Raw genomic sequence first — 25,405 nt, forward strand, 5'->3', positions numbered from 1 at the left:
ACACTGTCAGAGCACTTGGGAGGCAGAAGCGGGTCAGTCTTTTAGTTTGAGGGTAGTGTGGTCTATGTAGTGAGTTCCAGAAATAGCCTGGGCTAGGAAGAGAGAGAGAGACTGCCTCAAAAAAACAAACCCAGAAAACAACCAGTAGGAAAACAAAAGAAAACAGTCATCTCTGTTCTTTCTTAGGCCCATTCTAGTCCCATGCCTTTTTTGGTGGTGGTTTGTTTTTGAGACAGATTCTCACTCTGTAGCCCAGCCTGGCCTGGAATTTACTGTGTAGTCCAGGCTTGCCTTGACTTTGTTTGTATCTTCCTGCCCCAGCCTTCTGAATATTGGCATCCTTACACATGTGGATTTCTTTGTTAATTTTAATTCTAGATTCTGCTTATGGGCTAGTGTATTTAATATTTTCTTAAGCTCTACCATTTTCTTTTTTTCTATTAACATTTTGTTTTGTGTGTCCATGCACACAATGATATATGTGTGGAGGTTAGAGGGCAACTTGCTGGAATAAATTCTCTCCTTCTGCAAATGGAGTTCTGAGGATCAAAGTCTGGTCAGCAGGCTTGATGTCAAGCCTTGACCCAATGTCATCTTGCCATCCCCATCTATTTTCTGGTATATGACAATTTCATTCTTTTTTATGACTGAGTAAGATTATATTGTGCATAATACCGTGTCTTCTTTGTCCATTTGTCTGTTGAGGGACACTTAGACTGATTCCAAAATTTGACTGCTATTAATAGTTCATAATAAAGATGAATGTGTAAAGTGCCCCTATGATATGCCATTTTAAGTTCTTCTAGCAATAAGTTTTATGAAGAGTAAGATTTTTTTTTATGTTATAGGTATCAGCATTATTTTAGGAGTGGCTGAGGGTGAGTTCTTTATCCATGATGCTGAAATTCAGAAGTCAGCACTTCAAATTATCATCAATTGTGTGTGTGGCCCAGATAATCGGATATCCAGTATTGGTAAATTTATTTCTGGAACGCCTCGGAGAAAACTGTCTCAGACCCCCAAGAGCAGTGAACATACCCTGGCCAAGATGTGGAATGTGGTCCAGTCCAACAATGGCATCAAGGTGCTTCTGTCCTTATTGTCTATCAAGATGCCCATCACAGATGCAGACCAGATCCGGGCCCTGGCCTGTAAAGCCCTAGTGGGCTTGTCTCGAAGTAGCACTGTTCGACAGATTATCAGCAAATTGCCCCTTTTTAGTAGCTGCCAGATTCAACAGCTGATGAAGGAGCCAGTGCTGCAGGACAAGCGGAGTGACCATGTCAAGTTCTGCAAATATGCTGCTGAGCTCATCGAGCGAGTATCAGGAAAGCCTCTTCTCATTGGCACTGATGTGTCCCTGGCACGACTACAGAAAGCAGATGTTGTTGCCCAGTCAAGGATCTCCTTCCCTGAGAAAGAGCTGCTCCTGTTGATACGAAACCATCTCATTTCTAAAGGGCTTGGAGAGACAGCGACTGTGCTCACGAGAGAGGCTGACTTGCCCATGACTGCTGCCTCACATTCTTCTGCCTTCACCCCAGTAACTGCTGCTGCTTCTCCTGTCTCTCTTCCCCGGACCCCTCGGATTGCCAATGGCATTGCAAGTCGACTGGGTGGCCATGCTGCTGTGGGTGCTTCCGCCCCTTCTGCCCCCCCTGCCCATCCTCCGCCACGCCCTCCCCAGGGTTCATTGGCTTTGCCTGGACCATCATATGCAGGCAACTCCCCTTTGATTGGTAGGATCAGTTTTATCAGAGAGAGGCCATCACCGTGCAATGGCAGGAAAATTCGAGTGTTGCGGCAGAAGTCGGACCATGGTGCATACAGTCAGAGCCCTGCCATTAAAAAACAATTGGATAGACATCTTCCTTCCCCACCTACGCTGGACAGTATCATCACAGAGTATCTTAGAGAGCAACATGCTCGCTGCAAGAACCCCGTTGCCACCTGTCCACCCTTTTCTCTCTTTACTCCTCACCAGTGTCCTGAGCCAAAACAGAGGCGACAAGCGCCAATAAACTTTACCTCAAGGCTAAACCGCAGGGCTTCATTTCCAAAGTATGGAGGGGTAGATGGCGGATGCTTTGATAGGCACCTTATCTTTAGCAGGTAAGGAGAGGTTTTCCACGGTCCTTGGAATGATTCTTTTGTTTACATCAGTGTTTTGTCAGTATCATCACTGAGTAATTAATTAAAATTATTTGTTGGCCTGAAGTATCACTGAACGTCATTTTAAATGTGTTTTGTGAAGTAATTAAGTCAATTATGGATTTGTTTTAGATTTCTTGGCAGTATTTTGATTTCTTTGCTGTCATCACAACCAGTATGTTTGTTGCTTAACTCACTGTTTCTAGCCGGTACTCAGACTTGCCTTTTGTGCTGGCCAGGTTGTCTTCTGTCTGCTTCTTTACAAATCTTATGTACGAATCATGGGATTTTTTACATTGAAAATTTAAACTACTGAAGGTCACACTATAATGTTTTAGAATTCAGTTTTTGTTAATAAGACTTCACATTTTGAAACATAATACTCTTCTCTCATACTGTCTAGCACAGTTTGTGTTTGCAGAGTTCCTGGATATTCTTTGTTCTGATTTATGTACTCTTTCTGTTTCTGCTTAGATTTCGTCCTATTTCAGTGTTCCGGGAAGCTAATGAAGATGAAAGTGGCTTTACCTGCTGTGCATTCTCCGCTCGGGAGCGATTTCTGATGCTTGGTACCTGTACAGGGCAGCTGAAGCTCTACAATGTATTTAGTGGACAGGAAGAGGCCAGCTATAACTGTCACAACTCAGCCATCACACACCTTGAACCTTCCAGGGTGAGGGTTCCTTTTTGTTTGCTCTCAATTTGATATGGATTGGGCAGCCAGAGTTAAAGGAGTTACCCCCGCCCCCGCCCCGAGACAGGGTTTCTCTGTAGCTTTGGAGCCTGTCCTGAAACTTGCTCTGTAGACCAGGCTGGCCTTGACCTCACAGACATTTCCTGCATCTGCCTCTTGAGTGCTGGGAATAAAGGTGTATACCACCATTGTCCGACAAAGGAGTCTTACCTTTTATTGGACTTTATTTGTTATGAGCCATTAACTAGAAAGTCTAGTTGATATTGACTCATATCTCAGAAAGATTCTTAGATATTTGACCGGAGAGTTTTAGCTGTGTGTAGTGGTCATGGGAAAACTGAGACAGGATGGTCATGAGTTCAGAGCCCAACTTGGGTTACAAAGTAAGTTCTAGGCTATTCCAAGTACATAGACCCTATTTCAACAAAAGAAAAACAAACAATAAAAAAACGCAGGGCAAAAAGATGGGTTAGTGGGTAAAAGTGCTCACCATGCAAATCCTGACTACCTGTTTCTTGGAATTCATGTAAAGGTAGAAGGAGAAAGCAACTCCACGAAGTTGTCCTCTGACTTCTACATGTATGGTGCATACATACACAATAAATAAACCATAAAAAAGGACCATCTTTAGGCCCCTGGGAATAAACATATTTTTTTTTTTCTAGTTTGCTGAAGGCACATGTAATTAAGACCTAGTGATTTCTAATTTTGTCCTCTTTTAGGATGGGTCCTTACTTCTGACATCTGCAACTTGGAGCCAGCCTTTGTCTGCACTTTGGGGGATGAAGTCAGTATTTGATATGAAGTATGTATTTATTTGCTTTTACAGCATAGTATCTTGTATTTTGTGTCTTATTTAGCCACTTTGTTTCCCTTCATCAGATATTAAATTACAAGCCTTTTGGGGAAGAGTAATAATGTCAAACTGTTGGTACCTTTTTCTTTCTCATTTGAGATTCACATTTAATAAGAATTTGTCTTAGTTTATAAATAATCTTATGATATCTTTATATTCCCATTATACAGTAGACTGTTTACTTACCCAAAAGGGACATTTATGTACTAGGTTCACATGACAATTGTATTGATTTCTGCAATATTTCAAAAGCATATATCCTGTATTAGCCATTTCTCTAACCAACAAACTCTCATTATTTGGGATCTGTTCAGTGGACTTATAGAGGAACTTTTCTTTTTAATCAGTGATACAATTATTTCTTCTTTGGAAACCAAGGAAAATCAGGTCAGTGTGATTTGTAAGAGGCTGAGAATTTCCTGTCCTTTCAGGTGACTGGAATTTGTCCTGACAGTCTTACCTCAGTAATTTTGTTGTTTGTAGGCATTCCTTCACAGAAGATCATTATGTTGAATTCAGTAAGCACTCTCAGGATCGGGTCATAGGCACAAAAGGAGACATTGCCCATGTAAGTATTTAAGAATCTACTTCTATCAAGCTGATTTTACCCATTTGTTCACACTGAAATCTTCTGGAGGTAATGTGGGAATGTGTGTCTTGTTGGCAGCTAGAAATTACTCAGTTATGTGGGTGTGGTAGTCCATGTCTGTAGTCCCAGTTATTCTAGAGACCAAGACACAGAGATTGCAGATTCAGAGTTGGCCTGAACAATTAGTGAGCCTCTCAAAATAAAATTTAAAGGGCTGGGAGATGAGTTTGGATTGTATTGATAACTCTTGCCTAACATGATCTAGAATCAGTCTGTAGAATTCCAAACAACAAAATACCAAAGAACCAAAGCACCAAAACAGACCCTCTAGTTAGAATCCAGAAGTAAATAAAGCAGTTGTAAATTATGCAAAGAGCCAGACATGGTTGTGAATACCTGTGATTTCTCACTGCAGAGGCAAGAGAATCAAGAGTTCAAGTGCAAGGGCAAGCAGTGGTGGCCATACCTTTAATTACTCGGGAGGCAGCCAGGAGGATCTCTGTGAATTCAAGGCCAGCATGGTCTGCAGCGCGAGTTACAGGACAGCCAGGGCCACACAGAGAAACCCTGTCTTGGGAGAAAAAAAGGCGTTCAAGGCTAGTACTGAGTAGTGAGACTGTCCTAAATAGTGAGCTACATGGGGAAAATGTGAAAGGGTTGAGGATGAATCTGGAAGCTTGAAAAGATTTTTTTAGTACAGCAGTCTGTCCTTTTTTCCCCTCCCTCCCTCCCTCCCTTTCTTTCTTCCTTTTTCTTTCTTTTTCTCAATAGAACATTTCTTTATGTAGACTTGCCTAGTCTTGAATTTAGAATCCTTCTGCCTCAGCCTACCGAGTTGTAGGATTATAGGTGTCGGCTAACCACACCCAGCTAAGAACAGATGTTTATTGATTTCTTACCACGTGTTAGATGAACTATAACCTCTGCTTTTAGGGAGCCTTGTTGGAGAGACGATAAATAAAATAAATGTGTTAGGTAGTTAAGAGTTATAGAGCAAGACAGGATAGTGTTTAATTAGAATCCTGAAGGAAGCATGACTGTCATTCAGGTAACTGGAGAACTAGGAGATTGGGGTGGGGGGTTATAAGGCAGTAAATCACAGAGGATTTCTCCCTTTGGAAACATAAAAGTATATGGAAAATTGTAAAAAGAAAATACATATGTTCGGTACCTGGATTCGTCATTTTAATATTTTGCAGTATTTTCCATGTAAATTACTTTTTAAAAAAGCATTTGAAAGGGGGTTATAGACACATTATGAAATTTTTATCTTTTATATTTATCTTCTAACATTAAAGATGCTTTGTTGTATAATAAATTTTAAAATAATTCCCACATAGCTACTATTCAGTTCACACTCAGTTTTCTTAATTGTCATTGATGAACTTGTTTTCAAAGGGGTTTTGTATTTGTTTGTTTATTTTTTTTAATTTTGGAGTAAGCAGGTTTTTTTATTAATTTTTTTCATTTATTTTTACATACCAACCATAGTTTCCCCTAATGCCTCTCTTCCCATTTCCTCCTTCCACCTCCCATCTATCCTCCCATCCACTCCTCTGTTCAGAAAGGGGCAGGCCTCCCATAGGAGTCAACAAAGCATGTCATATCACAGTGAGGCAGAACCAAGCTCATCCCCCTGCATCAAGGCTGGGCAAGGCATCCCTGCATGGAGAATAGGTTCCAAAAAGACAGCTCATGCACCAAGGTCAGGTCCTGATCCCACTGCTAAGGGTCATAGAAACAGACCAAGTTACCCAACTGTTATCCACATGCAGAGGGCCTAGGTCAGTCCCATGCAGGCTCCCTAACTGCCCGTCTAAAGTCTATCAGCTTCCCCCAGCTTGGATCAGCTGTCTTTGGGTTTCCCTGTCGTGATCTTGACACCCCGCCCCCCTTACTCATATAATCCTTAATCCTTCCTCCCTCTTGTCAACTGTACTCCAGGACCTAGGTCCAGTGCTTGGCTGTGGATCTCTGCATCTGCTTCCATCAGTTTTTGAATGAAGGCTCTCTGTTGACAGTTAGGGTAGTCACCAATCAGATTATAGGAGAAGGTCTGTTCAGGCACCCTCTCCACTATTGCTAGGAGTCTTAGCTTGGGGGTAGATTCCTGGGAGTTTTCCTGGCACTAGTTTTCTCCCTAACCCCAATACGGCCCCTCTATCAAGATGTCTTTTTCATTACTCTCCCCTCCCCACCCCAGTTTACCCCAGCACCCATTTACCCAGGATCTCTCATCTGTTTCCCCTTCCCAGGGATAGTCATGTGTCCCTCTTAGGGTTCTCTTTGTTATCTAGCTCCTCTTGGGCTGTGAATTATAGCCTGGTTATCTTTTGCTTTACATGGGTTTTTGTTTCTAAACCAGGACCTAGTCAGGATTCATGTAATGCATTTGGGTTATGTCTTACTAATGTTTAAAGTCAAGAATCTTTCCTCCAACTTTCCTGATTTAGAAGAGAGCAGGATGGATGTCTTGTCCATGATCTGGGCTTGTTATGGTGTCAGAGGAGGATCTTTTTTGTTTGTTCGTTTGTTCTTTTTTTATTTTATTTTATTTTATTTATTTTTTTGGAGACAGGGTTTCTCTGTAGCTTTGGAGTCTGTCCTGGAACTCACTCTGTAGATCAGGTTTGCCTCGAACTCACAGAGATCAACCTGTCTCTACCTTCTGAGTGCTGGAATTAAAGGTGTGTGCCACCACCACAGTCTGAGGAAGATCTTTTTAAAACTGGAAATATTACAATGTTGGGAAGTAGAAAAAGACAAGATCTCCTGAGTAAATTGGGAGCATGGGGACCTTGGGATAGGGTTGAAGGGGAGGGGAGAGGCAGGGAGGGAATGAATATATATATATATATATATATATATATATATATATATGATACGTGACATGTTCCAGGCTAGCCAGGGCTCTATAATGAGACCCTGCCTCAAAAAACAGTAGTAAAATGAATAAAAAGGCAGCACACATCAACTGCAGTCAGGAAGTATGTTCTATGTTCTGTAAGTTGTATAAGGGTCAAAGCCAGGCAAAATTAATCAGTGGAAGAGGAATTGGGGTGTGTTTACTATTGTGGGAAGGTGCTGGAAGGGACCACCAGGGAAACTTATAGAAAACAAGTAACTCTAGTGTTTGAGGGGTATGTGGGATGTATGTATGTTTCTATATATGTGCATGTATATGTGATTTCTGCTTCTGAATGGGCATGTTCAGTATGCGAAAAGTATTGAACAGTTCCCATAAAAAATACTACAATGTCTTAGTTGATTGGAAAGATCTCGTCTGTGCATTGGTTGCAAATTGTAGACTTTAGAACTTTTTAGTGTGATGGAGCTAAAATATACTCTGAAATTTTAAGAAAAAGCAAAAAAACTCGAAGTATCTAACTTTGGGTAGTATTTATGGTTAGTCATTGATCTTTGATGATAACTTCTCAAGTTTAACTTTGGAAATATTTTGTTTCTTCAAAACTTAAGAAAAAGTTTTTTGTTATTTACATCCTTAATTTGGTTGACTTCCATTTTCTTGTGGGAAAGGGATTTTTCGAAGCTCAGATGACAGCTGGTGAGCTTTGCCTTTGCTCAGGGTGTGCTTTCGAGCATTTCAGTCCAACAGTGTCAGGGCCTTTGTAATTGGGGTTTGGGAACATGGAGAGGCGCTTCACAGTCTCTCTTTAAACCTGTCACTGCGTAGATTGGTCTGATTTTTCTCTTCCCGCCCCTTCTTCTCTAAAGATTTATGATATTCAGACTGGCAACAAGCTGTTGACTCTGTTTAACCCAGATCTTGCCAACAACTACAAGAGGAATTGTGCCACCTTTAATCCTACAGATGATCTTGTCTTAAATGATGGCGTCCTCTGGGATGTCCGCTCTGCACAGGCCATCCACAAGTTTGACAAGTTCAACATGAATATCAGTGGTGTTTTCCATCCAAATGGGCTGGAGGTCATCATCAATACAGAGATTGTATCCTTACAAGAGATTGTATATCTTTCCGTTTGTCACCTGATTTTGTTATACAGAACTATTTTGGGCTACTTTACTTTTGCTTTGTAGAAATCAGTTGCTAGAGGGGTGAACGAACTGTTACTTTTGGGAGGAAGGGAGTTCATGTAGTTTATATATATGGAATTATTTGTTTATGTATATGGGATTATTTGCAGGAATATCAGTCAGAAATATGTGTTGGCATTGAAGTCTCAGTACTTCACATTTAATTGGAAGAAGTGATACTTCAGAGAATGCATCAGGTTAGAGAAGAGCCTTTGGACTAGGATGGAGCTTAGTTGGCAGAGTGCTTGCTAAGCATGGTTCAGTCCTGTTCTAGTAATACAAGATCTCTCAAATTTTGATTAAATTTTTTCCCTTAACCAGACTCCTCCTAGTGGGACCTTCGAACTTTCCATCTTTTACACACTGTTCCTGCTCTGGATCAATGTCGTGTGGTGTTTAACCACACTGGGACAGTGATGTATGGCGGTAATAAGCCTTTTACTTCATCCTCTTTCTCATATTGTATACTCTCACATAATTTGGTATAATATTAGAAATACTTTTCACTTTTGAAAATCAATTGAAAATTAAAAGTTAAAAGAAATAGAACAAATGGTAACAAAAGAGAAGATTAAAAATTTGTTGATTAGGATAAAAGGCAACTAATTTTGAAGATAATGAATTTGTATAGAAAGAAATATGTGAGCCCTGCATGGTGGCCCACATCTTTAATCCCAGCACTCAGGAGGTAGAGGCAGGCAGATTTCTGAGTTCCAGGCCAGTCTGGTCTACAACGTGAGTTTCAGGATAGCCAGGACTTCACAGAGAAACCCTGTCTTGAAAAGCAACAACAACAACAAAAAAAAGAAAGAAATGTGCAGAAATTTCCATAATGTTAAATTAAAAGCCATTATATTTGTTTTCTTGGGATATTATAAAACTTCATCCTCAATACTTATTGAGGGATTGAGAGTCTTGTTTGCTGTAGTGGGCTGGATATGGAATGAGGGTACCTGGAGAAGAACTAAGTAAATGCAGAATAAGTTTCTTTGCAATTATATTCACTAAATTCTTGGTTGATCTGTGTAATTTCTGTACTTGTGGTTCAGTATTGTCTCTGATTCTTAATTTTTGTTTATTCTCCCTCCCCTCAATCAGCAATGTTGCAGGCAGATGACGAAGATGACTTACTGGAAGAGAGGATGAAAAGCCCTTTTGGGTCGTCCTTCCGAACATTTAATGCAACTGATTATAAGCCTATAGGTAAGCTTGAAAGGGCAGACATTTGATCATTGTTTCCTTCCTGTCTTGGTATCTTTCCTTAAGATCATTCATTTTCCAGGATGCCCATAGTGGCCAGAGTCATCAGATCCCCTGGTGTTAGTTATGGGTGGTTGTGAACCATCTAACATGGATGCTGAGGTTTGAATTTGGGTCCTCTGCAAGGATGCACTCCACTGAGCCATCTACCTAGTCCTAAATATTAGCCTTTAATTCCTGGGAACAAAAAGTATTTTTAGGCCATAGCAGTAATTTAAGTTTCAGTCTCATTCTATTTTTCAGCAACTATTGATGTGAAACGAAATATCTTTGACCTGTGTACGGACACCAAAGATTGCTATCTTGCTGTCATTGAGGTAAGGGAGGCTCACAGAGACTCTTTTCTATTGTTCTGGTATTTAAGATAATTTCCAAGTTATATTCAGGCATCTTATTTGACCTCAGATGCATTCTAAAGAAAGTAGTATTCTTGATGGTATATTACCGATAATGTACTCAATTAATAGGACTTGGGAGATGTACCATCTAAGAGAAACAGTGAAAAAAAACCTTTATAAATTCCTAGCTTCTGAACTCAAAACTGTCCTTCTTTTCTTAGAGGAGTCTTTGTGTCTCACAGAGTAAGATAAGCCTGTTTAAGGTAGTGGCTCACAGCTACCGCTGCCTAAGCTTTCCCATCCCATCTCTTGTCCTAGGTATACCATTTTCAGAGTCCGCCAAATAATTGTAAATATTAGAAGCTTTGATAGTTACAAGGTCAAGGAAAAGGGCACCTGTCAGCTGAGGTATGGATAGTGGCTCTCTGACTCATTGCTTATTTTAGAATGGTTTTTCCATTCCAGAATCAAGGCAGTATGGATGCCCTGAACATGGACACGGTCTGCAGGCTTTATGAAGTAGGCAGGCAACGATTGGCAGAGGATGAGGATGAAGAGGAGGACCAGGTCAGTGATCTTCGAAGTTTCTGTTGAAGCTTTGAGGAGTACATGCTCTGTTTTTTGTTGGAGGGGATTTTAAGATAAATCTTCTACATGTTGCCATATTTGGAAGACATGTTAATGTGTCTGAAACTTACAGAGAATGAAATTTTGTTATTATAAAACATTTTTTAATTTGAATGGATGAATTAAAACACTCATCTTTACTGAAGACTTTTAAAACAAAAAGGGGATAGGACACTACTCTGTGATTAGTACAGGGTTTTTAAACAAGCAAACAAAGAGTGATATTGTCTGCCTGGTATCTCAATACTCAAGCAGAAGGATTGAGTTCAAGGCCAACCTGAGCCACCCGGTGAGATCATGTCTCCAAAGCACCAGTCTTAAACCAGAACAACAACAACATAACCTCTACCTAATGACTGTGTTCCATTTACAATGTACATCCTAGAGGTCTCTGATTTTACTTTCATGCTTGTCATAGTGTCCATTTTGGGCTTCACAGTAAGCAGCTTCCATAGAGCCAGTGAGATGGATTACTGGTTAAAACTGTCTGTTGTCCAAGTTTGATGATCTGAATTCAATTTCCTGGATTCATGTGGTAGAAGAAAACCAATTTTTTAAGTTGTCCTCTGACCTCTTCTTGTGCATGGTGGCATGCACCCTACCCCTTCTGTAAGTAGGGCAATACAAGAGACAAGCACCTCTCCTAGCCCAGTGCCAGTGTGATCAGGTGGTTCTCCTGCTGGAGACGGTGGTAGTGAGGTGGGTGGAGTGAATACGTAAAGATCATTTTGATGGTTTGGAGAAATTTAAACATAAATACAACACAAGTAGGTCGTATTATATCCCACAGTCTTACCTTTACCTTTCTCCTGAGGTGGGGGATTTATGTTGTAGATGTTTGTATTGATTTCTGTTCTGAAGGGCATATCAAACTTGAGAGCATCAACAGATTTTCCTGATTGCTGGATTCACAGCCTTCTTTTTACAAGAGTACCCTTTAGTCCACCTGCTTGGTCCTGTCTTTTCAGCATTTGCCTCCGAGTTGAAGGACTAGTGTTTGACTTCCTCTCTCTACAGATGAGAGCCAGTAAAATGACATTTTTCCAGATTTTGAGTTAATTTCTTTTATTTTTGGTTCTCTGGGACTTTTCAGTCCCCTGGATGAGATAAGCCACAGGATGAGAAGAACTGTGCCCTCTCTGTATTACTGAAGCTCTTGCCCTCACCACTCTCCTGTTTTGATCATCAGTCTCAGGTCAGGACTTTTTTTTTTAAGTGTCCATTCCATATAGCATGGGCTTAACTTTTACAAGAATATTTCTTAAGTCAATTTTTTTTCTCCTTTCTCCTTCATTCCCTTTTGTGCATGCTGTTTGGAAGGTGGTACTAGAGATTGATTAAACACTGGGCCTTTTATATAATAAGCACATCCCAGTCCCCTCCCCCTTAAACTTGACATAGCATCTAACCAAGTTGCCCATATCTTGTTAAAACAATAATAAAAACAACAAAGCCAAACCCGAAAGAAAATTTACAAAACAAATAAAAAAACCTAAGAGTTTTCTGAGTGCAGTTAGCTAAGGACTCATTTTTCTCTAACAGACCTTAGTTCTGACTAAGCAAAAGCATTTTGTTGTGCTACTTTGAAATGCAGGTCTGTATATTACTGTTAGGTTGTATAGGTAGCCCATCATATGTGCATTTGACCCCACTGAGCTGTGCCCTAACTCGGAGTCTGTTTTTGAATACTGTCTGAACTTGAAGGATGATTCAGGACACCTGAGTGAGATGTATTGGGTTGAGAAATCTAAAACATACCTCTAGAACTCCATTTGTGTGTTCTTCGTTTCTATTGGTTTGGGTGGTGTATACTCCAGCATGCTCAGGGGTGATTGGTAGTTCTCAGGAGTTTTTGAATGGAGTAAGAAAAAGGGTGCTTGTGAAGTGTAGGGCTGAGATCACAGGGAACAGTCATCATCAGGATCTAGCAGCAGCTTGACCCTGAGGCTTTTTTTTTGTAGGATGTTCTCCTAGGGAGGGCCGAGAGTCAGTTCTGACTCCCCTTTACTCTGTCACACAGGTGAATAGTATTTTCTTGAGTGCCATGTTCTGATTTATATATGCTGCTGCTCTTTCTTCAGAACACAGCTTGAAAGAAAAACTCAGTTCTCTACACTTGACTGAACTACTACTACTACTACTACTACTACTACTCCTCCTTCTCCTCCTCCTTCTCCTCTTCCTCCCCTCCTCCTTTTCCCCTCCTCCTCCTCTTCTTCTCCTCCTCTTCCTTTCTCTCTCTCTCTCTCTCTCTCTCTCTCTCTCTCTCTCCTTTTTCCTTCCTTTTTCCTTCTTCTTTTTGAGATGGGCTCTTTCTCTGTAACCTTGGCCAGCTTAGAACTTACTATGTTGACTAGGGTGGCCTTGAACTCAGAGATAGACCTGCCTCTGCCTTGACTGCTGGAGTTGAAGACTTGTGGTATACCTGGTGTTTTTCTTTGTGTGTGTGTGTTTACTTTTTCTTAATTTTGAGATAGTCTCTGTAACTCAAGCTAGCTTTTAACCTGTGGCAGTTCTTTGGCAAACTCCTGAATGCTAAGATTATAGGTATAAGCTATCATGTCTTGGTTTGGTTTGAGTGGGTTTCATTTTTTCTTTCAATATTTTTTTTATTATTTTTGACTTTAGATTTTAGGCAGGATCTTATGTAGCTCAGACTGGTACCAGATTCACTATGTAGCCAGGGGTGGCCTTGGCCTTACTCTTTCTTCCACTCCCTTCAGAGCCCAGGATTATAAGCGTTCACTACCAGGCCTGAGAAGTTGCTTCCTTTTTTTCTTCCATTCTTTTGGCCTTGAACTTAACATACAAATCTAGGATGACTGATTCTCCTGGCTCTACCCCTGTGCCAGAAATATAGTATAGGTATAAGCTACTGTTGTCGGAGCCTGCTTGTTTATTCTCAGCTGCTCAGCCCAGAAATAACCACACAGAAACTGTATTAATTAAATCACTGTTTGGCCCATTAGCTCTAGCTTTATTGGTTAGCTCTTATACCTTAATTTAACCCATTTGTATTAATCTGTATCTCAACCTGGCTGTGGCTTACCAGCAAGGTTCCACCATGTCTATTTCTGACGGCAGCTACTATGTTCAGTTTCTTGAAAAGTTTTTCTGAACTTATAAAAATCATTTATTATTAATATATGTGTATTGAGAGAGAGACAGGTATAGTATATATGAGTGTATGTGTGCCATAGGGTGCATATGGAGGTCAGAAACAACTTTGTGGAATGGTTCTTTCCTTCCACCTTCATCTAGGTTCTGGGGATTGAATTTAGGTCATTAGGCTTGTGTGGACAGTGTCTTCAATTACTGAGCTATCTTGCTGGCTTAGTGCAAGTTTCCCTTTTTTTTTCCTTTTGGTTTTTTATGATAGGGTTTCTCTTTGTAACAGCTCTAGCTGTCCTAGACCTTGCTCTGTAGACCAGGAGGCCTTGAACTTACAGAGATCCACCTGTCTTTGCCTCCTGAGTGCTGGGATTAAAGGTGTGTGCCACCACCATCTGGCAATGCAAGTTTCTTAATAGTGCTATTTTATTCCTGCTTCAGTTTGTTGCTTTAGACACTATACTTTTCATGCTGCCTGTCATGAAATAAGATGAAATTTAGTGGCAGGGAATGATGGTTTATGCTTGTAATTCTGACACTTGGGAGGTTGTGGCAGGACAATCGTGTTTGAGACTGGCTTGGTTGTATATTGAGACCCTGCCTCCAAAAGCAGTTGAGCGAATGAATTATAAATATTTTATTCTTGGTGAGTAAATAGGGAAGGTGCAGTTGTCAAATCATTTATCTGTACATAGCAATGGTGTAGGTATTCAGAGACTTTCTTACTCCCCTATGGGTTTAGTCATTAAAACCATCTATTAGGTCTAGCTCAGGCTTTCTTTGAGATAGGGTTGCTATGTGTAGCCCAGCTGTCCTGGAACTAGTTCTTGTAGACCAGGCTAGCCTCAGACTCCCAGAGATCCACCTGTCTCTGCCTCCTGAGTGCTAGTGTTAAAGGCATGTGCCACCACTTCCCGATTTGTCTCAGACTTTTTTGTTGGGATATATGCCAACTTGAGGTTTGTTTTAAATTTCTCATCTAACATCATTATCCCTACCCTCTGTATTTTTGAAGTATCCTTAGTGTAATATTATTGTGTTGGTTCACATTATTTCTAGACTCTTGTGATAGTCTGATACATTTACTGTTCCCATTGGATCCCTCCTCACTTCCTTTCTTTATGCCTTCTTGAATTTTTTAAATGCACACTTTGGTTTATATGCTTCACCTGATTTTTAAAACTAGACTTTTCATTTTCATATGAATTATTTGCTATTCAAAATTTTGTCCTGGTATTGCTACCTGCTCTTCGGTCTTCTCAGATGGTTTGGGTGTGTCATGTGGCTTAGGAATGCAAGCACCTGTGACCAACACCTTTGAATTTGCCTTTTCACCTTAGCAAAACAAGCTCAGGGTAATGAGTGGTCAGTTGCCATTTTCTAAAATAGTCTCCCATAAAGTACCTATTATATAAGATGGTAGTTATTGGGAGATGAATGATGACCTGAATTCAATCCTCAAAACCATGTGGCAGAAGGAGAGAACAGACTCCCACAGACTCATATATACAAGTAATATGTGAATGAGAAAGTTGCCCTTTACCCTTAAACTTAAATAAGTGTGGATATTTAACAGAAAGAGATGAATTTGTATGTAATGTTGATGAATGAAATGTATGTAACCTTGCATAGTTGGCACTGAGGAAGCTACTCTGATAGCAGCAGTGAGCCTGCTAGAGTTAGTACTATTCATTCAAAGCTTGATGTCTGTTTTTAAAAAATTTAGTCAACTTTGTTGTTGGCTTTTTAGGAAAATTATGAAGCCAAAGATTAATAATTGCTTATTATTCCTAGATTTTGAAAAGTCAGTAGTTAATTACTGTTAACCTTAAATTTATAAAGAGCACTCTGAACAAGGGAATATATTTTCTTTTTTCCACTGTTTGACTCTGGGACACACTGTCTGCTGTGCTTCCTGTGTGTTCTCCACTGCCCAGCAGCGGATGGTTAGTCCCCACCATCTGTACCCTTGACTAGAGGTGAAAGGGTCTTTTTTTTTTTTAAAAAAAGAAAAAAAATATACTTGAGTTAAATTCTGCTTGTAAGGAAAGACCATGTATTTGACACTGAAAAAACCTGTAGTCTTTTAGGTGCTAAAGAAGTAGAAGTGTGAGGTACATAGATAAGACAAATTGAGTGCTGGACAGTAGGATTGCATCTGAATTCATTACATCTTTAACACTATCCTTGTTTTTAGATTAACTGTTCTTAAAGGATGGCCAGAAATTTAGTTTTCTGACTGATTTATTTTGGAAGGAAATAAAGGCTAAAAGCCATTTCTCTTGAAAAACAGATATTCAGGAAGAATTTTTGAATTATCTATGAACAAATGCTACACACTAAATAAGTACACATGTGAAAATTTTGCACAAATCCTGAGGAACCAGGCGGTTTGGTGTATAGCACAGGTGGCTAATGGGATGGCCTGGACTCACTTCCATGACGCTGTTCTTGGGAAGGTGAGGTGGGCAGAAGAGTGGAGCTTGAGAGCTGTGAGTCCTTTAGCTGGTGTCTTTACAGGGTTCTTAATTAGGGGTTCACATCACAATTCTACTGTGTAGACTTTGTCTAGTAAAATCTCCTTCCCGGATGTGGCGGTACACGCCTTTAGTCCCAGCACTCAGTTGGATCTCTTGAGTTCCATTGAAGTCAACCTTGTCTACTGTAGTGACTTCCAGCTCAGCCAGGGCCAGGGCTACATAGTGAGACCTGCCTCCAAAAAAAAAAAAAAAAACCAGCAGAAAAACTGACTTACCATTCTGCATCCTTGCTGGAGGTTGGGCAGCGTGTGTTTTGCAAAATAATTTCTCAGATGATTCTGATGGTCACACATGTCACGTAGACCTGATTTAATCTGAGCACATCATTTAATAAGAAATTGAGATTCAGAGAAGTTGGCATTTGATAGATTTGCAGTAAATGGCCATTGCTGGTTTTTGCAGTTCTGTATTGTAGGATGTGTCGCAGAGCCTTTGGGATGTTTAACTTATAAAAAGGAATAGACCATACAGAGCTGGAGCCCAGTGGGTAGCGGGATGGTGCCGCAGTTGAGGGCAGTACGTGGGGAGGGAGAGGTGTTGGAGACCCCAGTTTTTGAGAATAAGTCAACTAGAAGTAGAGCCAAGGAAGCCAGAGAATTTTAAGTAAATTGCAGATTTGACCTGTAGCTGAGTGAAGACGGACGAAGCCTGTTAGAAGCAGCCAGAGTTTGGCTGTAAAACCATATGAGTTTTAATTTCTTTATGTGTGAGATGATATATGCAGGCAGAAATAATAAAAAATATGCTTAGGGGAAAAAAATACAAGGATCAGGCTAATAATACAGCTTAGAAGCTAACATTGGCTAGGGACATTTACTGGGAATTTTAATGCCAGCATTAACTGGTGACATTTACTACAGAGGAGCTTGATGGTGACTGTTTAGGTTTTGATACTCTGTACAGTGTCCTGTGCTTATAAAAAGAACCACAAACTCACTCACTGAACATTGTATGTACATTAAGCACTTACCAACAGCTTAGATACATGACTCATACATTAAACAAAGGAAACAAACAGATGTACCCAAAACACTTAAATTTGCCAGGTATGGTGGTACATAACTTTAATTCCAGCATCGGAGAGGCAGAGACAGGCAGATCTTTGTGAATTTAAGGTCAGGCTAGTTTACATAGTAAGTTTCAGGACTGCCAGGGCTAAATAATGAGACCCTGTCTCAAAAAACCAAAAACAAATAAAATAAAATACCACTTAAAAACCACCCCACAGTTGATCTTCATGCTAATAGAGTTTGAACTTAGTGGAGGCAGCCTCATTCCAGAGACACTGTACACTTTGGAGTGGTACTGGCAGAAGCCACTTGTCCCTATGTGAGGTGAAGACTAAGCGAGCGAGTGGTGTAGTGGCAGCTGAGTGTCAGGGTAGAGATGGCTTTATTACCTCTTTAGCAGTAGATGGGCAGAAGGCACGTGGAACCTGAGTACTAATGAGAAATTGTTAGGTGTGGGGAGCTCAATCTCTTTGCATAAGAACTGAGCAGCAGTGGAGGAAGTGTGAAGGTATCTGAGGCAGGGATGTGAAAAACACGTCTGTGGAAACAGGCTTTCAAGGTGGATTCAGGCCCACAGCAGGAAGCTTGCCAAAGTCACATTTAGGGTCAGAGGCCAGAGGAGGGATTTTTGCCTTTGATCTGTCAGGAAGCATTGGGACTTTAGATCATCATGAAATAGACTTGAGATGAATTCAGAGAGAAAAAGAGTTTATTGCATTTTGTTCTAAAACTTATTAGTAGCCTTTAAAATGGCCTCGTTCTCAGTTCCTCTACACTGTCTTAAATCCTCAGTGAAGACTTAGAACAACAATGGCCAACACTTTACATTAGATCCAGTGGAAACCTTATTTACATAGACAAGAGAGGGGCTCTGCTGTCTGATGCTTTGACTCCCAGTGATTGCTCTAAATGTTGCTTCCTTAGACTTTGCATTTGGGTTCAGTACAGGCTTAGATTCTGCGGTAACATTTGGATAGGTCTGTGAGCCTTTGCTCCATGATCCAGGTTTCAAATTTGAATTTTAGCTGGGCATAGTGACCTGTGACATAGCATGTGTCTCACACACACACAAACACACACCCCTCTCTCTCTCTCTCTCTCTCTCTCTCTCTCTCTCTCTCTCTCTCTCTCTCTCTCTCTCTCTCTCCTCTCTCCTTTCTCCTCTCTCCTCTCTCCTCTCTCTCCTCTCTCTCCATCCAGCAGCTTATCAGGGAGTCTCTATGGGTTGGGCAATGGCTGAATGAGTAATGTGCTTGCCACACAACACAATCATGAACCTGAGCTTGAACCCCCAGAACACACACAAAGCTGGTTATGGTAGCAAGCAGTTGTAATCCCAAAAACTTCTATAGTGATGGTGAGGTGAGACTGGAGAATCCCCAGAAACTTGCAGACCATGCTAGATACTGTGGCTGAAGAACAAGAGATCCTGACTTAAAAACAAGAGGGAAGAGAGGAATCAACACTGGAAGTTATTTTCTGACCTCCACATGTGTACTGTTGCATGTGTGCCCACCTGTACTGACAGCAAAGAACACACACACACACACACACACACACACATTTTAACCTATGTGTGTTAAAAAAGTCTTTAATGGGGGGCTGGAGAGATGGCTCAGAGGTTAAGAACATTGCCTGCTCTTCCAAAGGTCCTGAGTTCAATTCCCAGCAACCACATGGTGGTTCACAACCATCTGTAATGGGGTTTGGTGCCCTCTTCTGGCCTGCAGGCATATACACAGACAGAATATTGTATATATAATTAATTAATAAACAAACAAACAAGCAAATAAATAAGTAAATAAATATTTTAAAAAAAGTCTTTAATGGTTGTTCCAAATGATCAGGTCTAGAAGCAGAGCTGCTTGTTGACAAGTCTGGCTTATATCGTAGCTGTGGGTTTTTTTTTTTTGAATCCATGGCCTTGTCAACAGTGTGCTTATTTTTTATGTGGGCAGCAGGATATTTAGTCCAGGATACCTAGAGGAAATATATCACTGTTTTTCTGGAACATTATTTATTGATTGATTTATTGCTTTGTAACAGGAAAGAGTAGTTATGTATATACTGTCTTGTGTGCCTCATTTGTTGAAACGTTCACATTGAGTGCTTAATAGCTCTGCAAGGTCTCTGCCCATTATGTAGGATGGAACACATGAACGCAGGGCTTTAGGAACTGGCAGTTCAGCAGCTGTGTTCTTTGTTTACTAGAACATGGGACTTCAGATTTCTGCGCAAACCTTTTGTTCCAGTGTCTGAGTTAAGTTCCCTCATTTTGGTTGATGGAGGAGGCAGAAGAATCCCTCTGGTCTTTGAAGGTTATTGGTAGTTTTAGACAGGTTTTCTATTTCTTTGCATAAGGGCTATATGACCAGTATTCCCTTGTGGAGGGACCTGTAATCCTTGCTGAGGGGGCTTTCAGATGTCTTGATCATGTGTGCCTGTCCCAGTCGTCATGGATAACAGTTTATTCCTCTGTACACCCTGTATTCCCCAGGATAGGAATCACTGCATGGCCCATATGGGTTTAAGCCTTTGTGTTTGTCCTTATGGACTTCATGCTCTCTCACCAGGAAGAGGAAGAGCAGGAGGAAGAGGATGATGATGAAGATGATGACGACACCGATGATTTAGATGAACTTGACACTGACCAGTTGCTGGAGGCGGAGCTGGAGGAGGATGACAACAATGAGAACGCAGGAGAGGACGGAGACAACGACTTCTCTCCCTCAGATGAGGAGTTAGCAAACCTCCTAGAGGAGGGAGAGGAGGGGGAAGATGAAGACTCTGATGCAGACGAGGAAGTGGAACTGATCCTGGGCGACAGTAAGTATAGGGCAGAGTTTGGGATGAGTGGGCCAGGTCAGCCCAGGCCGGAAGAGCTGTGCTGGGTTCTGCGGACTCAGCAGTCTCGTCCTTAAGGAGCAGCAGGATGGCGTCAGTGACCCCTGCTCTCCCGTTAGACTTTGTACACCGTTCCAGCTGCTCCCACCTCTTTCCTTCTAACCAAAGGCATGTAAACGTTTTCTGTCAGAGCAAACTCATTGCTTTTTTCGCTTCCTGGGTCTTATGGTCTCTATAACAGACACTCAGCTCTGCTGTAATAATGAGAAAGCAGTCACAGGCCAAATGTATGTTTATGACTGTGTTCTAATAAAACTTATTTACAAAATAGGTATGAGCTTATAGCTTTTGAATTCCTTCTTTAAAGGATTGATTGGCCTTAGGAAGGCCAAAGCCTAGCTGTCAGTCGAGGCTCAAGCTGGAATCAGTGAGAACAGTTCCTCCCAGGCTGCTGTGCCTTTGAGAGAGACTGTTGCATACAAACTAAGGGCCTTTTGTGGGAGAGTCCTTTCTAGTCTTCTTTTGGCCTAGTCCCCCTAAAGGCTGAGGTACAAGTGCATCTGTTTCGTTCATTCCTCCCCCACTTCTTTGTCCAAAGTTTGAAGAACAAGCTCTAGCTTGTGTAGTGATTTCCCACTAGTGGATTTCTGAAACTCTTCTGCCATTGCTAATTAATCCCAGATAAACCAGCCAGCAGCTTTAAGACTGGGCAAATGCCACCACTGCACTACGACATATCTCAGCCTTGCTGAGAGTGCCACTGTTGGCAGACTTCTGCCAGCTATGGTCCTGGTTCTCTGTATTGCTGCCCTGCCTGAGTGAGGAGTGATCCCTGTCTCCTTTAGCTAACATACCCACCATTCTCAAAGGCGTGATAGGTACTGTGTCTAATAATGACAGGCACTAATCACAGAGGGATGTTCACATTTAATTAAAATAGAAATTAGCTTCTCATTTTCAAATGCTCTGTAGCCATATGTTGTTACTGCTGAGCACTAAGAACACACACATCACTTACTCTGCTGACAGAAGTGTTGTGATGGTCCAGGCCAAGCAAATGCCAAGCTTCTTCCTCAGAGGACCTTATGTTTATGATCATGTTCCTGGTAGAAGAGGTGGGTGGCAGATTTTAAAGCATACAAATAAGAGACCCCTGTCATGTGTGCGGTGCCTTCACCGCTGATGGAAGTCCATTTTCTTTGGGATAGATCTCTCTCATGTGCTGGTGGTACTGAAGGCAGACAGCTGATTGCCTTAGCAGAGACTTTCAGCAAGTGCTCTTTTAGTTATTTGAGGAAGTTCTTGGTGGGGTTATCTGCTGTTTATCATATTTAAAGGTGATTCTGTGAGTTAGCTCCCAACCGTGACCTGAGAGCCAGGTAAGAAGGACCCAGAAACATTTTATCAAAATATCAATAGTGAGATCTTAGAGACAAATTATCCCTCCCTTCAGTTAATGATGCAGGAGGCGGGGTCAGTCCACATGTAAGAAAGGGTTACTTCATTTGTTTTTTGTTTTTAAATAAAAAATACTTTAGCAAAACACAAGATTTAAAAATATTTCGAGACAGATTAATCAAAAACTGGTCTTGAAGGGAGGGGCTTACTAAGAAGGGCTACATTGGGTGTCCCATTTTTACTCAAGCCTGTTCCTCCAGGGCCTGCTTTATGGCAAGAGGTGGCTAGATTGCATATGCTAAATAACTGAATCCCTGTTTTCAACCAGTACAATATCTCCATAGAAAGGGAGGAATATAACCCAGGTAGTGAAAATAAAACTTCTTCCGATCACAGATAAAATAGAGAAACCTTCCCACCCCCTACTCTAACCCTGACAACTGCCTTCATTCGCAGGGCTGTGTACTTAATCCATGATGGGGGCAGTGAATGAAAGAGAGCCGCTACCAGTGACCGTGTCCCAACAATCCAGATGACACTTCCAGCTTCTGCTCATGCTTTACAACAGTAAATGACACATAGATGTGCTAATGTGCATTTAATCACCAGAGGAGCGAAGATATCTGGGCTTTTTTATTCTGTGATGTTTCTAAACCTCTACTCATTAAATGCAAAGAAAAATGGAAGGAGTCTTGACAGAGCAGCAGGGACACCCACATGGTGATAGACGGGTTTAAGTGTTACTTGCGGCAAGGAACCTGTTAGCATGCTCCAACTTTTTCTAGGGCTTGGGCTTTGCTGTTTTGATAGAACTGTGCACATCCCCACTTCTGGGGACTACTTGCCTTCTAGATACCTTAGCATAGTCCTTGCTTGCTTGTGTTGAGATGATACGTTTTGGTTATGAAAAACACTTTAAGTTCTATATTGGGTCTTAATTCTGACAGGGACAGTTGACATTTAAGTGTTTCTCTGGAAGCGGGGGTGGGAGGTGGGGAGGCACGTCCTGGGCAGCGGTGACATAGTTAATGCCCATTGCCCTCAGCTTCTACACTGTGACACCAGGTGCTGGTTCAGCCAAGGATGCCTGGTTTTATGTGGGGCAGCATGGTCATCCCAGATCCCCAGTTTGTCCTAGTCACCTAACATAGTGGTACTGTGTGGCTGAGATTGGCCCCAAGTTCCCAATCCTTTTGCCTTCATCATCCGAGTGCTAGGTTTACAGGCTGTGCCACCACACCCAGCTTCAGGTTTTCCATTCTTAATTTGAATATAAATCCTCTCAATTTGTATTTGGTAACAGTGTACCCTCCCTTTGCCATTCTGAAAATTTCTTCTCTCAAAGCAAAGTTTTAATTCTGTACGTTATAATAATATTATAATATTGTCACTATTACCTAGGTGTAAATATTGACATATACATGACAAAGTGTGGCTATTTCTGCTTGGACTCTGGGTTGAGAGACAGAGGTGGCACCTGAAGGCTGTCCTGTAATGTTTTAAGGGTTGTCCATCGTGGATATTGCTTATTCGTAGTGGCTATCTGTGGAGCAGACTGATTGTACTCAACTCCTCATAAGTATTACTGTTACAAGCTTTATTCTGATTGCCTGGAGGAACTCTTCCTGAACTTAGGGAGTCTTTTTAGGGTATAGTGAAAGCCATAGAGACCTACACTCTGTGGGCTGCCATGTGACTTTGCATAGGCCCTGGGTCCTGCAGGGATACAGCTCCAGATAGGGAACCCTAGTCCTTGAGAGAGAGAGGCATGTTGTCGTCAGGGTCTTTGTGTCTTTGCTTCTGGAGACCCCTTGCTCCCAAGCCTGGATGTTGTAAGGCAACAACAGGTCAAAACACTGGAAAGATTGCCTTTGCCGCTATACAGCATTCAGAATGGGAGCTCCTGACCAGAGGCTGCGGATTGGGTCACTGCAACATCTGGGACTGAGAAAAGGCGAGGGCAGGTAGATAAAAGGCGTCCTGTCACCTGACCATTGGCTGCTGTGATCCTCATGGAGCAGTCCTTAGATGTGATGCCGAGTTAAATGTTGGCTTTTTTTTTTTTTTTGCAGTGGGGTAGGGGGATAGGGGGATTGAACTCTTGGCTTCCTAGAGAGGTTCTCAGGGAAGTGGACCTGGCATTGTTGGCATGCCTGTAATACAAACCCTGGAGATTCAGTAGATGTCTGCAGGAGTCTGGTGGCTCTGGAAGTAGACAGTACCTTCCTTCTGGAGTTTTTACCTTCCGAGAAGCTGCTGGGGTATGGGCTGTTCAGGTCAAGTGTCAGCTTCTCATTCTGTGACCACTCCATTGTGTTTTTCAAATCCTTGCCATGCTGGGCCATGTTTATATCCATTTGGATCCTGCAAACCCCGATTTTGTCCTCTCCCCCCAGGCCATCTCTTTTTTTATTTGAAGGACATTCTTGTCAGTGGTGGTGTTTCCATAAGGGACCTTGCAGAGAGTGAAGATGCACTTTTCCTTCTTCACCTTCCCTAGAATTCTTTTGGGTACCTTGGAGAGGTGTCTGTGAGCACCCCTTTCCACATGGACATGCCAGAGTCCAGGTGTTTCAGGGCTTGCCCACGTTCCTGGGAACCTCATGAAAATATCTCCACAGCTTTATTTAAAAAAAAATGTAAGGGGCTGGGAAGATGGTTCAGTGGTTAAGAGCACTTGCTCTTGCAGGACCTGGTTTGATTGCTAGCACCTACATGACAGCTAACAACTATCTGTTATTTCAGAACCAGAAGATCTGATGCCCTATTAACCTACTCGGTCACTAGACCCATGTTTTGCCCAGGTATACGTACAGGCAAAACATCCATATATACATTTAAAAAAAAAGTTCAAATTATGTTTAGGGAGAGAGCATGCTTTCCAGAGTGTGTGTGTGGTCAGAGGAGGACAGTTTGTGGCTCTGGTTCTCTCCACCATTAGGCTCCTGGGTAGAACTCAAGTTGATAGGATTGGTGGCAGGGACCTTCCTGCTGAGACCACTTTACTGGCCCCAAACACTAGGTCTTAAGAGTTATTTACTCATTTTAACTTTTATCAGATAGGCATGATGCATTTTTGTTTTGAGGATCCTTTGGTGGAGGGAAGGGTTAGAACATGGTCTCACTGCAGCCAGGCTGACCTCTCCAGAAGATGGGATTATAGATAATGTCTCTCACACCTTGCTTTGAGGGGCTCTTTTCCTACCATTTAGTTTCATTCCTCAATGGATCGTTCTAGAAGTGTTAATAAGTTCATTCCTTGTCTGCACATTAAGGTAGGGCCCTTGGTCTCCATGCTCCTTGTGGCCTCCTCCTTGTTGGTGGATGGTTGGCTCTTCTGTATCTGCATTCCAAGGATTGAGTCTTAGGATCATCTGTCTTTGTAGGCTCCTGAGGCTTAGAGAAAGGGATTCAGCCTGTTTTTAAAAATTAATTTTAGTGCCAGATGGTGGTGGTGCACACCTTCAATCCCAGCACTTGTGAATCAGAGGCAGACAGATCTCTCTGAGTTCTAGGCCAACCTGGTCTACAAAGCAAGTTCAGGGACAGCCAGGGCTGCACAGAGAAATCCTGTCTTGAAAAACCAAAACCAAACCTCCCCTGCTAAAAAGCTAGTGTGTACATTTAAGGTATCCATCATGAAAGTATAGGATTTATGTGAAAAGGTTACTATAGTGAAGAATGGACATGCCCACCATCCAACCATCACCTGCTTCCTATGGCAAGAACAGCTAAAAAAAAGAAAAAAAATCTTATTAGTCTGATCTGTAATGTAATTTCATTGATATGGTCTTTGTGTGGTATGTTAGGACTCTAGACTTGTTTATCCTTTGTATTTGCTACTTTGAACTGTTGACGTCATTCTTCCTGTCCCCTACTTCCATTCCCCTGGTAACAGTTTGTTTTAAAGACAGGGTTTTACTCTAACTCA

The 25,405-nt window shown here is 41.6% G+C and overlaps 1 protein-coding gene across 2 annotated transcripts in view; it reads left to right on the plus strand.

Moving 5' to 3' along the window:
- Positions 1-25,405, plus strand: part of Dcaf1 (DDB1 and CUL4 associated factor 1) — a 66,006-nt gene that overhangs the window by 39,212 nt on the left and 1,389 nt on the right. For both annotated transcript variants that reach the window (XM_038321688.1, XM_038321689.1), the window contains exons 14-23: positions 849-2,112; positions 2,626-2,824; positions 3,568-3,650; positions 4,185-4,269; positions 8,026-8,259; positions 8,679-8,772; positions 9,445-9,549; positions 9,850-9,923; positions 10,410-10,511; positions 19,806-20,058. In XM_038321688.1, coding sequence (XP_038177616.1) covers positions 849-2,112; positions 2,626-2,824; positions 3,568-3,650; positions 4,185-4,269; positions 8,026-8,259; positions 8,679-8,772; positions 9,445-9,549; positions 9,850-9,923; positions 10,410-10,511; positions 19,806-20,058 — 2,493 coding nt within the window. The remainder of the gene's footprint in view (positions 1-848; positions 2,113-2,625; positions 2,825-3,567; positions 3,651-4,184; positions 4,270-8,025; positions 8,260-8,678; positions 8,773-9,444; positions 9,550-9,849; positions 9,924-10,409; positions 10,512-19,805; positions 20,059-25,405) is intronic.

Source organism: Arvicola amphibius, chromosome 3 (assembly GCF_903992535.2).
Source record: "Arvicola amphibius chromosome 3, mArvAmp1.2, whole genome shotgun sequence".
NCBI lineage: Eukaryota > Metazoa > Chordata > Mammalia > Rodentia > Cricetidae > Arvicola > Arvicola amphibius.